At 47.3% G+C, this 12,290-nt stretch overlaps 1 protein-coding gene across 1 annotated transcript; it reads left to right on the forward strand.

Annotated features, from left to right (window-relative positions):
* Positions 1–630: 630 nt before the first annotated feature.
* Rbfa (ribosome binding factor A) lies at positions 631–10,072 on the forward strand. Its single transcript, XM_034518660.2, has 6 exons — positions 631–918; positions 3,159–3,378; positions 3,891–4,003; positions 6,729–6,813; positions 8,916–8,983; positions 9,320–10,072. Exons 1-6 carry the CDS (start codon positions 755–757, stop codon positions 9,717–9,719), a joined length of 1,050 nt encoding a protein of 349 aa, XP_034374551.1. The 5' UTR covers positions 631–754; the 3' UTR covers positions 9,720–10,072.
* Positions 10,073–12,290: the final 2,218 nt, after the last annotated feature.

Raw genomic sequence — 12,290 nt, forward strand, 5'->3', positions numbered from 1 at the left:
GGAGACTGCAGGCAGAGTGAAGTTAGGCCCGTTTCCCCTCGGTCTCCTCACCCAAAGTGCTTGGATGCAGAGCCTTCTTAATTCTTTTTCTGCCCTCTACTCTGGTCTTTCACTTTTAAATAATCTTAAAACTAAAACATCAAAGCAGAGACAGTATTATATTGATGACCACCACACGTTTCAGTCATGTTAAGCTTAACTGTCTCCTCAAACAGTTGTTCCCTCTTTAGTGGTGAAACGATCAAAACACCCTTCTAGCTTTTTGAAATGACCACTACAGTATGGGCACCATGGGCTGGCTTTAAAATAAGCTGGGTGGGGCTGAAGAGATGGCTAAGCTGTTGAGAGCACTCGGCTGCTCTTCCAGAGTGCTGGGTTTCCAGGAGTCCATCAGGCAGTTCTCAACTCTCTAACTCCGGCTCCAAGCATTCCACGCTCTCGTCTGGCTTCCGGAGCCACCTGCATTTATGTGCGGATGACACACACACGCATTTACATAAGTAAATAATAAAATAACTGTACGACTAAAAATTAAAAAACCGGTTGGTTTGAGTCCCTGACCACACAGCCCACTGTTGGCGCCCCGCCCACAAGAGTCATAACTCGGCGCCGCAGCCCCGCCCACATGTCGGGTTAGCCCCGCCCACACGTGGCCCTGGGCTTCTTGTTGCCAGGTCGCGTCTTCGATAGTCCAAGGCTTACAAGCCGATCGGTCCTGCTCCGACTCGTGCTTGCGGGCCCCGCGCTCGGAGGCATGTGGGCCGGCGTTGCCGGGCTGAGAGGCTCCTGCGCGGGGCTGCAGGCTCTGCGGGGCAGCCACAGGGCCGCGCTTCTTCCCGGCCGTGCGCCGGCCCTGCACACCTCGGCCGCCTCCTGCGGCAGCAAGAACTTGCTCAAGAAATTTGCTTCGAAAACCAGGTATGCACCGACCAGGATCCGCTGCGGGCCTGGTCTCCTGGTGCACGGTTGGATGGAGGCGGTTTCTACAGGGAACGGATGTCCACGAGGGGTTGGGCCGGGACCATGGGGACAGATGTCTGTTCGTGTTAGAAGATGGTTATTGGCAGATCACCTGCAGTTTGAACTTTGACAGTTTCCACGTTCCCATCACACTTGAAGTTTATTTTTGTACAGTGCTAAGCCTACTGAAACCTCACAGTGCATAAAATTTGTCTTAGATATTTTTAGTAATAAAGATATAAGATACTCTGCTTTCGCTGGACAGTGGCTGCATAGGCCTTTAATCTCAGCACTTGAGAGGCAGAGACAGGCGGGTCTCTGATCTGAGTTCAAGGCCAGTCTGGTCTACAGCATGAGTTCTAGGATAGTCAGGGTCAAGCAGAGAAGCTCTGTCTCCAAAAACAAGACAAGAAAAAAAAAATATATGGTTTTATTTTATTTTTTTTATTTCCACAGCTTCTTAGAATCTACTAAGTGTGGTAAGCCAGTTTATATTTTGGGGGGTTTGTTTTAACAAATGATTTTACAGGTGGTTTTAGGTTTATGAAGAAGTGCATAGTTCTGAGACTGGCCTTAGAGCCTCTATGAGAACTTAATGTGTCATCCTTAATGTCGTCTTTTCCTATCCAGACACGGTAGCTCAGGCTTTCTCTGTTTGACAGCTGTAACTTTTCTGGAGAATCCTGGTTGGAGGTTGTGTGGTCGTGTGCTCACATACTGCTGGGATTTGATATTTTCTTCATGGTTATATGTGGGTTGTGGACTTGGGGAGAAAGAAACAGAGGAAAAGCACCATTTTATTTGTCTTACTGCTGTATACAGCCCTGAGCTTCCTACCATTTTATCTTGTCTTATTGAGGGGTGTCTATAGCCAGGTTCTGGGGGTCAGCTGTCCCTTTTGTCATTTTTGGTAGGAAGCTGATATGTCAAGCCCCTGACCTTAAGAGGTGAAGAATTAATGGCCATGGGTTATTTGGAATTCTTTGTGGGTGATGTCCCCCTCATTAATTCATTCATCACTGTGGACTTGTGGTTACTGGCTTATGTTACTAGTTATGGGGAGCCCAGGTTACTGTGAGGTGCTGGAAAAAATGGTCTGGGATCCGGGTGCGCTCACTTTTATTGTTGTATTTGGCCTTTGGTCCCTCTAGTGATATGCATTTTGTACTTATCTGGGCATTCGTCCTCTTTCCCTGCTCTCCTGGAACTCGCTCCTGTTCTAATAGTGAGAATGAGGCTTCCTTCAGTTTTCCAAGTGTTCAGTGAAGCACACCAGAGCCATCAACTTTTATCTTGATGAATGGCCAACGAGGGATAGCACTTTCCTGAAATTTGGAGATAAAATTTAAAGGCCTGGCCTGTCAGTCCTTCCACTGTAGAGAGACACAAGTCAAAATTACAGGGTTGAATTAAGTGTCCTCTGTCCCTTCCCCACAGCCATGTTGTTTTCCACTAAACTTGAGTAGTTGTTAGAATCCCATTAGCACACTTCTGTGTCCAGTGGAGTCACCCTATACTTGAAGTGTCACTGTGTTTTGTAGTTTATGCAAAACTTTCTTTAACTTAACATAGCTCTCTCATTTAATTTTTTTAAAAAAAGAGTCCCTATCTCTTTTTAAATTTTATGTGTATGTGTATGAGTTTTTTTCACTCTCCCCTCTCTCCCCACCCAGTGTGTGTGTGTGTGTGTGTGTGTGTGTGTGTGTGTGTTCAAGACAGTTCAGCTCTGAATGTGTTGAAACTTATTCTGTAGAGCAGACAGACTGGCCTCTGACTCACAGAGATCCACCTGCCTCTCCATCTTGAGTGCTGTATTTAAAGGTGCGCACTACCACCGCTTGATTGAAGTATCTGAAGTTTTAAAGCGGTGGTGGCACATGTCTTTACTCCCAACACTCGGAGGCAAAGGCAGGCAATCTGGCAAAGGCAGGCAATCTCTTGAGTTCAAGGCCAGACAAACAAAAGATTTCTGTATGTGTATGAGTATTTGCCTACAAGTTGTTATGTGCAAGGGGTGCAAGCCTGGTATCTGTGGAGGTCTGAAGAGTTTGTCAGATTCCCTGGAACAGTGATTGTGAGATACCATGTGGGTGCTGGGACTGAACCCAGGTCCCCTGAAAGACTAATTAGTGTTGTTAACCACTGAACTATTTCTCCAGCCTCCCCCTCCCAACCTAATTTTTGTTTTCTTGATACAGAAAGAAGTTTTGGTATGAAAGCCCATCCCTGGGCTCTCACTTGACTCCCAAGACGTCCAAGTATGAGTTCCTCACGAAGAACACCTTAAAGAAGACTAGGAAGGAAGACAGTGTACGCCTGCGAGTCCTGAATGGCATTCTCTACAAATCACTGACAGAGCTGCTGTGCACTCCTGAAGTGAGCCAGGAGGTCTATGACCTGAATGTGGAGCTCTCCAAGGTGAGCAGAGGTCAGGGTGGGGGCAGGAGGGCACAAGCTTAGTCTTGCATGAAGCCCTCACCTGAGGTCTTGGTTTGGGGCTTCAGAGGTGCCAAGTCTGGTTTCAGTTGTGGGTCAAGGTGCACAGGCAGCTCTGCCTGTTTATTCTCCCTGGGTGAGGGACCTGTGACTACTTAGTGTCAGCCAGTGTGAGGAGCCAAAGCACCAGAAGCAGCTTGGGACTGTGGTGAGGTCTCCACAGGGCCTTGGTGTTTATAAAGATATCGAGGGGCCCTCCACCTTTCCTAGAAGGGGCTTTGAGCAGTGCTATGGGGTATGTGGGGTTGAGCTGAGAGAAGGGAGATGAGTGTGGGTGTCTGTGACCCGACTTCCCCTCCATGAATGCTGTGCTCTCTGGCTGGCATCACCAGAATAAGGTGCAAGGGTCAGAAGAAGCTGTAGTTGCTATCCCAGCAGACTGCGTGACCTGTGCACACTAAACCGAAAGTGACGAGCGCTGGGGGGCATTTCAGGTCTCTGTGACTTCAGACTTCTCAGCCTGCCGAGTGTACTGGAAGACAGGTGTCTCTGCGGAGCAGAACAGGCACACTGAGGCCGTTCTTCAGAGGAGCGCCGCCTACATGAGGTGATGGGGTTTGCTTCCGAGTACCACCTTCTGCCTGAACCTTAAGTGCCTTGGCTGTTTGCCTGTAGGTAAACTTTACAATTTCTCATTGAGGACTTTCGCTTTTCAGGAAAATCTTGGAAGCATCTCCTTGATTCTTACAGTATAAATTGCATTTTCCTGTAAGACTTAATCTAATCAGATTTCTCAAAAGTCTCGTGGGGCTCCACAGGGGCTTCAGGGTTCTGTGAGGCAAGAACTGCTTTGACTGTGTTAAAGCTGGCTCTTTATCCCACTGCTGCTCAAGCTTCTGAGATGCACAGTACCTCATTTACCTAAAAGCATCCTGGATGAACAAGGAAAAGAGTAACAATACACCATTGTAAATGTTGGCCTTTGGTGGGAAGGACAGGCAGGTCTCTAATGTCTGCTGAGGCATAGTCCTCCCTAGGGTACTCCCTAGGTGAGAGAATGCCCACAGCTGCTCAAGTGTAGGGTCTAGGAAGACATCTCTGAAGAATGCACAAGTGAACCACTACAGAGCAGACAGCTAGCTGGTCATGCCCAGTGCTGGTAGCAAAATTTACCCTTAGAGAATCTGAGTAGTTGAGCCTGAAATGTGTGAACTTGATAGCCTGGGAAACTTTTAAGTATGTTCTTGTGGGATCATGACTTTACAAGTGCCATGCAGTACTGTGCAGGGTTTGATAGTGTCAACCACTCGACCAGCATACAAGATGGTACGACCACAGGGAGGGCAGGTTGGCTAACCTGGCAGACCTAATGCACTGTGATGTGGTACTGGATTGTGCTCGGGTGCATGGAGGTCAGAATGACACATACTTTCCTAAGGACTGTAATACATTTCCTGTCCTCGGTTTCTTATCTGTGTGAGGCCACTGCTTCTTGTGTATCAGCAAGAATAGCAACAGGAAGTAAGTGCCAAGTGAAGCACTGGCTGTCCTTCGGCTGAGCTGGTCCTCAGAACTGTGCACACACACAGACCAGGACACTGTTCTCAACACATCAAGTCATTTGTTCATGAAAAGTATATGTGTCTGCAGTTAGTAGGCTTACTGTTTTAAATGACTTTTAAAATATGTCATTTTTAAGTTTCTCAGGTTTAATTTCCAGTGGAGTAGACATAGAACAACATCAACAAAATCTGTTAGTCATTCTCAGTAACTTCTTACAATTGTAAAGTGTCGTGAGACCCAAAGGTTTGAAAAAGAATGAGCTGCTTGGACACAATGCAGTTATTCAGTGTCTTAGTAAGGTGTCTGTTACTGTGATGAATCTCCATGACCAAAAGCCAGTTGGGAGGAAAGGGCTTATTTGGCTTACACTCCCACATCACTGTTCATCCTTGAAGGAAGTCAGGACAGGAACTTAGACAGGGCTGGAACCTGAGGCAGGAGCTGATGCAGAGGCCTTGGAGGGTGCTGCATGCTCCTCATGGCTTGCTCAGCCTGCTTTCTTATAGAACCCTGGACCACCACCCACAATGGGCTGGCCCCTCTCCTACTGACCTCTAATTGGAAAAATGTCCTATAGCTGGATCTCCTGGAGACATTTCCTAAACTTGAAGCTCCTTCCTCTTTGATGACTCTACCTTGTGTCACACTGACACAAAACCAGCCAGTACACTCCATTTATTCAGTTGGAAGAAAAAGGAAGGAAGGCAGGCAGGCAGGCAGAAATCCATCTGGCCATGTGTCTCAGCACCTCAGAGCCAGATGTCTCCACAGACCTCCCACTTCTCCCTGTAGCTCTTGCCCTCCCTTCATATATTACTCCATTTCAGGAAGAAGCCTGTGCTGCGAACCCATGTTTGGGGCTCGTCCAGCATGTCTGTTTGTCTGTCTGGATACTGTCTCATGTTCTGTATGAGGTTCACTGGGCATCCACTTCCGTAGAGAGAGTCTGCAGTCAGCAAAGAAGGATCAAAGGAAAGTTAACAGAGTGAAATGCATCTTTGAGACTATTGTGATTGCCCAAAATTTGGTGTCAAAGCTTCAAGGGATTGCAGGGCCTAGACCTCATTTGTCTGGTCTGTATCACATTACTGAGCTGTACCAAAATCTTTCATGTCTAGCATGCAGGGATGTCAGGTTGGAGTCCTTTCAGGATGCTGTGATTTCAATTCAAACTACTTCTTCCTTAGGCCTCAGTCGCCTTGGGAGAGTGAAGACCAGCTATGGTATGGTGCGTCCTATATGATGAGACAGTTTAGAAAAGGATTCACCAAAGCTTTGCTTCCCCTCCCCCCTTCATTTGCATCCTTCCCCCTCTGCCTCCATAGTGAGCAAGTGTTGCGCGCACCTCCCGTGTCCCCTCCGCCAGCGAACAAGGACACGAGAGGCAATATTCGGGTATCACCACAGCGAGGCTTTAATCTGTATCAGCAAACATGGAAAGATGCGGAAGGGCTGAAGACAGGAAGAGGCCCAGCTTAAATACACCCTAGAGTGACGTATTCACTTCTGATTGGCTGTTCACTCATCACCCAATATTACGCCTCGGGATTGGCCAGTGACTTTGGCGGGCTTTCTGCCTTTGCAGCTGCGCAGTTAATTGTTTACCAGTGGGGAGGACACGAAGTCTGCGCCATCTTGGAATGGCGGATATGGACATGCTCACTTTGGCTCCCAACAAGCAAGTCTCCCTTATTGCCTGGTAAATTTGTGAGTCTGATGTAGTTTGTGTTTTGCTCCTCTCCACTAAATGTCATGAGCTCTCTCCTCAGGCATCTTCTGATATCTCAGCAAACCCTAAGAAATGTTCCACCCATCGTGTTTGTTCAAGACAAAAGAGACATAGTCCTGGCTGAGGTGAGTTTTTACAGTAATTAACTTTTTTTTTTTTTAAATCTCATGTATACCAGAATGAGCTTTTATCTTTAATCCAAGCACTTGGGAGGCAGAGGCAGGCGGATTTCTGAGTTCGAGGCCAGCCTGGTCTACAGAGTGAGTTCCAGGACAGCCAGGACTACACAGAGAAACCCTGTCTCAAAAAACCAAAAAAAAAAAAAAAAAAAAAAAAAAAAAGAGTCTGAACAGAATGAGCTTTTATTTGTGTGTTTGTTTGCTGACTTAATAGTTTAAAAAAACTTTTATGAATATGGGTGTTTTGCCTGCATGTATGCATATATTGCCTTCTGAGGCCAGAAAAGGGCATTTGATCCTAGGAACTAGTACATGGGTGCTGGGAATTGAACCCAGATCCTCTGGAATACCAGCCGGTGTTATGAACCATCAAGTCGTCTCTCCAGCCCTGTTTATTCACTTTGGTGTGAGGGAGCCTTAATTAGGGTTTCTATGGCTATGACAAAGCACCATGACCAAAAGCAAGTGGGGAGGGAAGAACTTACTTCAGCTTACAGTTCTATCTCATAGTCCATTGGTGAGGAAGTCAGGGTAGGAACTCAACAGGACAGTGACCTGGAGGCAGGGACCATGTAGGAGTGTTGCGTGTCACCCTCCTCCTCATGGCTCGCTCAGCTAGCTCCCTTACACCCAAGGACCACCAGCCCAGGGGTGGTGCTGCCACAGTGGGCTAAACATTCCCACATCATCCCTAATTAAGAAAGTGCTCCACGGGCTCGCCCACAGTGCTCCACAGGCTTACCCACGGCCAGAAAGTGTCCACAGGGACATTTTCTCAGTTGAAGCTTCCTCTTCCCAGATGTCTCTAGCTATGTCAAATTGGTATAAAACTAGTCAGCACAGTGGGTGTTGAGGTCAGAGGACACCCTTCTACCATGTCTGTTCTGAGGATCCTACTCGGGGTGTTAGGGTCAGAGAATAGGTGAAGGAAGACCCCAGACTCAAATAGTATGCAAGACAAAGAGCGTTTATTCTGCAGAAATTACTAGCATACACGGTTCTACCATTCATCAAAATGGCAATCATCAGAGGAGATCACAGGTCCCCTTTTACGTGTGGATAGGGGAATTTTTCAGACGGTTAGGTAACCTCTAATATGATTGGCTAGAAATGCAGCAATGACATTAGTACGATTTTGATTGGTTGCTATGATAGTTCCATTATATTTGGTGAGACCTTGGAGAATTTCAGAAACCAACTCAGCCTTGTTATCTCCTCTAGCCAGCTGTCTCAGGAGCTGGCTGAGTTCCAGACTTATCTTCCCTGTGTCAGGGTCATCACTGATCAATGGCCCATTGTCAGTGCTCCCTCTGAGGAGCCTGGTTTGTTTCCTGGGAACTGAAAATGTTTATTCCCATGGTTTTTGGATCCCTCGAGGTCACCAGGCTTGTCTGCAAGTGCCTCTACCCACTGAGCCACCTCCCCTGCCCAAGCTATAACTAGCTTTTTATACTTTTTTTATGGTCCTTGAACTTCAGTGGGTAAAATTTTATCTTTCAGTTGGTTTACTTTATTTTTAAGACGGACTTATTGTATAGCCCTGAATTGCCTAGAACTTGCTATGTAGACCAGACTGACCTTGAATTCACAGAGATTCCCCTGCCTCTGACTCCCAAGTGCTGCTGCTTTTGGCTCAGGCCTCTTGACCCCACAGTGGGCTCCTGTGGCTGAGACTGTGACGATCTCACATCTGTTCTTGCTGTACTAGAGGCTTCCTGTCCCCAAACACTCAAAATTCTGTGGCCAAATGGAATTATTTTGCAAAAGCTCCTTAGAAACCAGTAAATGTTAGTTATGTAATTCAGCCAGTGTCTATTTTCCTCACAGTCTTGCCTAATGTTACAAACTCAGGGAGCCTCAGTTGTCAGAGAACTTGGGACAGGTTACTGGAACAGCGAGGGGGTGGATCACTGCATTAAGAAGGTGCCTGCAGTGGTGTTAACTGAAGCCAGGAGACTTGTGCTGGGCTGAGTTCGAGGCAGTGACGCTGTACCATGGAAGCAGAGGCCAAGGGCTGTAGCCTACCATCCCCTGTACTCTCCTTTCAGGTAGATCGATTACTGGCAGTGGCTGGCTTTGGACCCCCAGATGAAAGGGATGACTTGGATGGTTTGAGGTGAGCCATGTGAACATCTTTCTGTTACCTGTGGCAGATGCTTAAGCCCAGCAGCCGCTCAGTCTGTGCCTCTACTAGCCCACATGGCCCTTTTGGTACCTGCCTCTGGGTCCAGCACATGTCTGCATAGTTCTGGGTGGCTTCTGATATACCACTGTGCTCAGATGCACACACTGGTCACATGAGCCACTGTCCAGGATCACCTTTCTACATCTGTCACTCTCAGATAAGGTCAGAAGAGGGGAGATGTAGCACGGGTCCTTTGCAGATGATTTGCTCCTACACTGTGCTTTGGAGCTTGGTTTGGGCTGTGTGAAGGCTTCTCCTCTCTCACAGGAACACTGATGCCCAGGCACCACGTGACCCCACAGAAACAACCTCACAGCCACATCTGTGTGGGATTGACCACGAGGCCCTGACCAAGCAAGTAATGGAGTACAAACGCAGGAAGGAGAGAGGGCTCCAATGTATGACCCTGGTGCCACCATCAGAGCGGGAGCAGGCACCTGGTCCAACTCGTTTGTACCGAAAGAGAAAGAAGGCCCGATCCCGGCAGCACCAGGACACTTCTCCCAGAAGCTTCCTTTTGGGTGAGGAGGATGAGGACGAGGACAGCAGCACAGAGTGGGAATGTCATGCCCACGAGGCAGAGGACGAGTGGGAAGCAGAGCACAGAGGTGACAGCGGAGGTGACAGTGTGCAGCAGGGGCTCTGTGGCAAAAGAGAGCAGAGGTAGGGGTGGGGCCTCCGACCTGCCCGCCCCTGCCTGTGGGTCAGACTGCAGGACAGAGCCTCTGAGCAGGGACAGGAGATGAAGGCCGAGCTCTTGGTGCAGACCATCCTCAGCTGTCTGTACACTTCATTACCTGTCCGGATTCACTGGTTTTTCTCCAACATTCATGCATAACTGAAAAATAACATCTTATCACCGAGACTCGCAAACCTGGTGTATCTTACTCATAGTCATGGACTCAGCCTAGCCTCAGTGGCAGGAGACCTGGGCACAGAACCCATAGGACTGCATCTACAGACCTCAGTGATTGGTACCTGGTCCCGGATAAATAAAATATTTTGTATTTACTCTGAGAATTTTGTGTATATGCACAATGTATTTTTAACAGTCTGTCGTCTCCCTTCTAACTATTGTAGGATTCCTGTTCCCCAGCTGCATGTCTCACTGAATCTAATGGGTGCTACCCTATGCCACATGGGTATGAGGCCGTCACTGGAGCACAGGCAACCCATGAGGGCTCCATCTGTGTTGCCCCTAAAGAAAACTGACTCTTCCTGCCCAGGCAGCCGCAGCTGCCAGCAGCTCCTTATCTAGAGCTGAGGCCTGTGAGCCCGTCCTTGGTGCACGCTAAAGCAGTGACTGGAGGCAGTGTTGTGCAGCAGTGCTTCCTGCCCCCTGGCTCTTACAGTCTTTCCACGCCTCTCTTGAAAACTACTCCCTGAGATTTGAGGGAGAGAAGGTGTGATGTAGATATGCCCCATTTAGGGCTACAGTGGGTGACTCATGGACTTCTCGGCTCTTCGAGCAGTCATGAGTCTGCCGCCCACTTCTCTGATGAAGAATCTGACTACACTAATCTGTGGGTATAAAGAGAAGTAGTTTGATTCTACGTCCATCTAGCAAAATGATAGTAGCAGGTTCTCTAGGGCCTATGACCTCCCAGCTTCAGGCTCTTGACAAGGCATGAGTTCCATTCTGTAGAACGGACCTTCAGTCCGATCAGAAAATAACTGCTCATTGCTATAAGGTTCATGCCTCTGTTGCATACCTCGCCAGGGTGGCCATTATTGTGCAGCTCACAGGTTCATAGCTAGGTAAGGTGTTTGATGACCTCTCTTGCAGCAGCCTGCACAGCATCTTCTAGTTCTATGAAAGCTAGCCAGCAGGGACAGAGTTTCCAGGTCAGCACCCACTTGAATACTCCATGTCCTATGTTCAGCGATTGGGTGTTACCATCAAAATTTGTTGGACAATTAAAGTATTTTTATGCTGAAGTGTCTCCAGGAGCCCCCTTGACCGACAACTTGAAGGCTTTTTTTTTTTTAATTGTTCTCTCATTTAATACACCCCAACAGCAGTATCTCCCTCCTCCCCTCCTACTGCCTCCCCCACATCTCTCCAGATTCATGCCGCCTATGTTGTTTTCCTTCAGAAAAGGGCAGGCCTACCAGGGATATCAAACGAATACGGCATATCAAGCTGTAATACGACTAGGTAAATGCCCGCCTCCTCAATTAAGGCTGGCTGAGGCAACCCAACAGGAGGAAAGGGGTGCCTAAAGAAAAAAAAAATAGCATTGTGTGGGGGCTGTAATGGAGCAGAAAGTATGTCATGGTGAAGGGGTGCTCAAGTGACCCTGCCTGTGACCTAGATATGATTACTCTAGGTGACAGAAACATTGTTCTTCTGACCTACCCCTCCCCCCCATGTGTATTTTCTAAAATGCATCCTTGTGCCAGCTGACCTGGTCTTCACCCCTTAGGGAGTCTGTGGCTCTTGGACACAAGCTGTGCACAGCAGCTCTGTCGTGCTGAGCTGTTTGTACAAGCTCCAAGGTGAAGGCTCAATTTACTGTTTATGCTGTGTCTGGTAAATGATCTTCTGGTTTGTTTTAAACAGCAGAACATCAGCAAAAGGCTCAAAAACGTGAAAAATGTGAAAAACAGGGTGCTTAGACTGTAGAAAGATGCTAGTTCCCAGTGAGCTGAAACAAGATTACAGGCCACGCGCGGAGCACTCTTTTTTTTTTTATAAATAAGATAGTTTTAATGATACAGAAAAAAAGTGACCAAAAAGAAATCAATGAAACCTAGCTATACAAATAAGTATTTTCAAACCATCAACAATGGAGTTAAAAGAAATGAACATTCAGTTCTATTGGTTCTCTTACTACAATGAGAAACCAACTTCAGGGTAACTTCAGAAGTTCATTTGTTGAGACCACATTTTGGAGGCTCAATGGCACATGGTGTCAGCAACAGCTCCATTTGCTGGTGGTCTTCTAATTGACAGGACCTTGAAATGACACAGGACATTTTATGGCTGGAGACTAGGGATGCATATATCTCTGTGCCTAGATGTTGTTTCTTCTTTACATAAAAACCATCAAGATTTAATCATGGGACTCCCCTGTAAAACACAAAGCCTAATCACTTTTGCCAGGCCTCACCTCTAAACCTACATGGATCTTTTCCATTCCTTTATTACTATTTACATATGATTTTTGCAATTAAACTACTGTATAATTTAGTGCAGTAAAGTAAAAAGCCATAACACACCATATTACATTGCTTG

Source organism: Arvicanthis niloticus, chromosome 14 (assembly GCF_011762505.2).
Source record: "Arvicanthis niloticus isolate mArvNil1 chromosome 14, mArvNil1.pat.X, whole genome shotgun sequence".
Lineage (NCBI taxonomy): Eukaryota > Metazoa > Chordata > Mammalia > Rodentia > Muridae > Arvicanthis > Arvicanthis niloticus.

What these genes read in the sequence shown, in the direction of transcription:
- Rbfa (XM_034518660.2), top strand. Translation starts at nt 755, where the DNA reads ATGTGGGCCGGCGTTGCCGGGCTGAGAGGCTCCTGCGCGGGGCTGCAG. An exon ending in AGGAGCGCCGCCTACATGAG is followed by an intron (nt 4,004 to 6,728) that starts GTGATGGGGTTT and finishes CTCTCTCCTCAG; the next exon opens with GCATCTTCTGATATCTCAGC. An exon ending in GAGACATAGTCCTGGCTGAG is followed by an intron (nt 6,814 to 8,915) that starts GTGAGTTTTTAC and finishes CTCTCCTTTCAG; the next exon opens with GTAGATCGATTACTGGCAGT.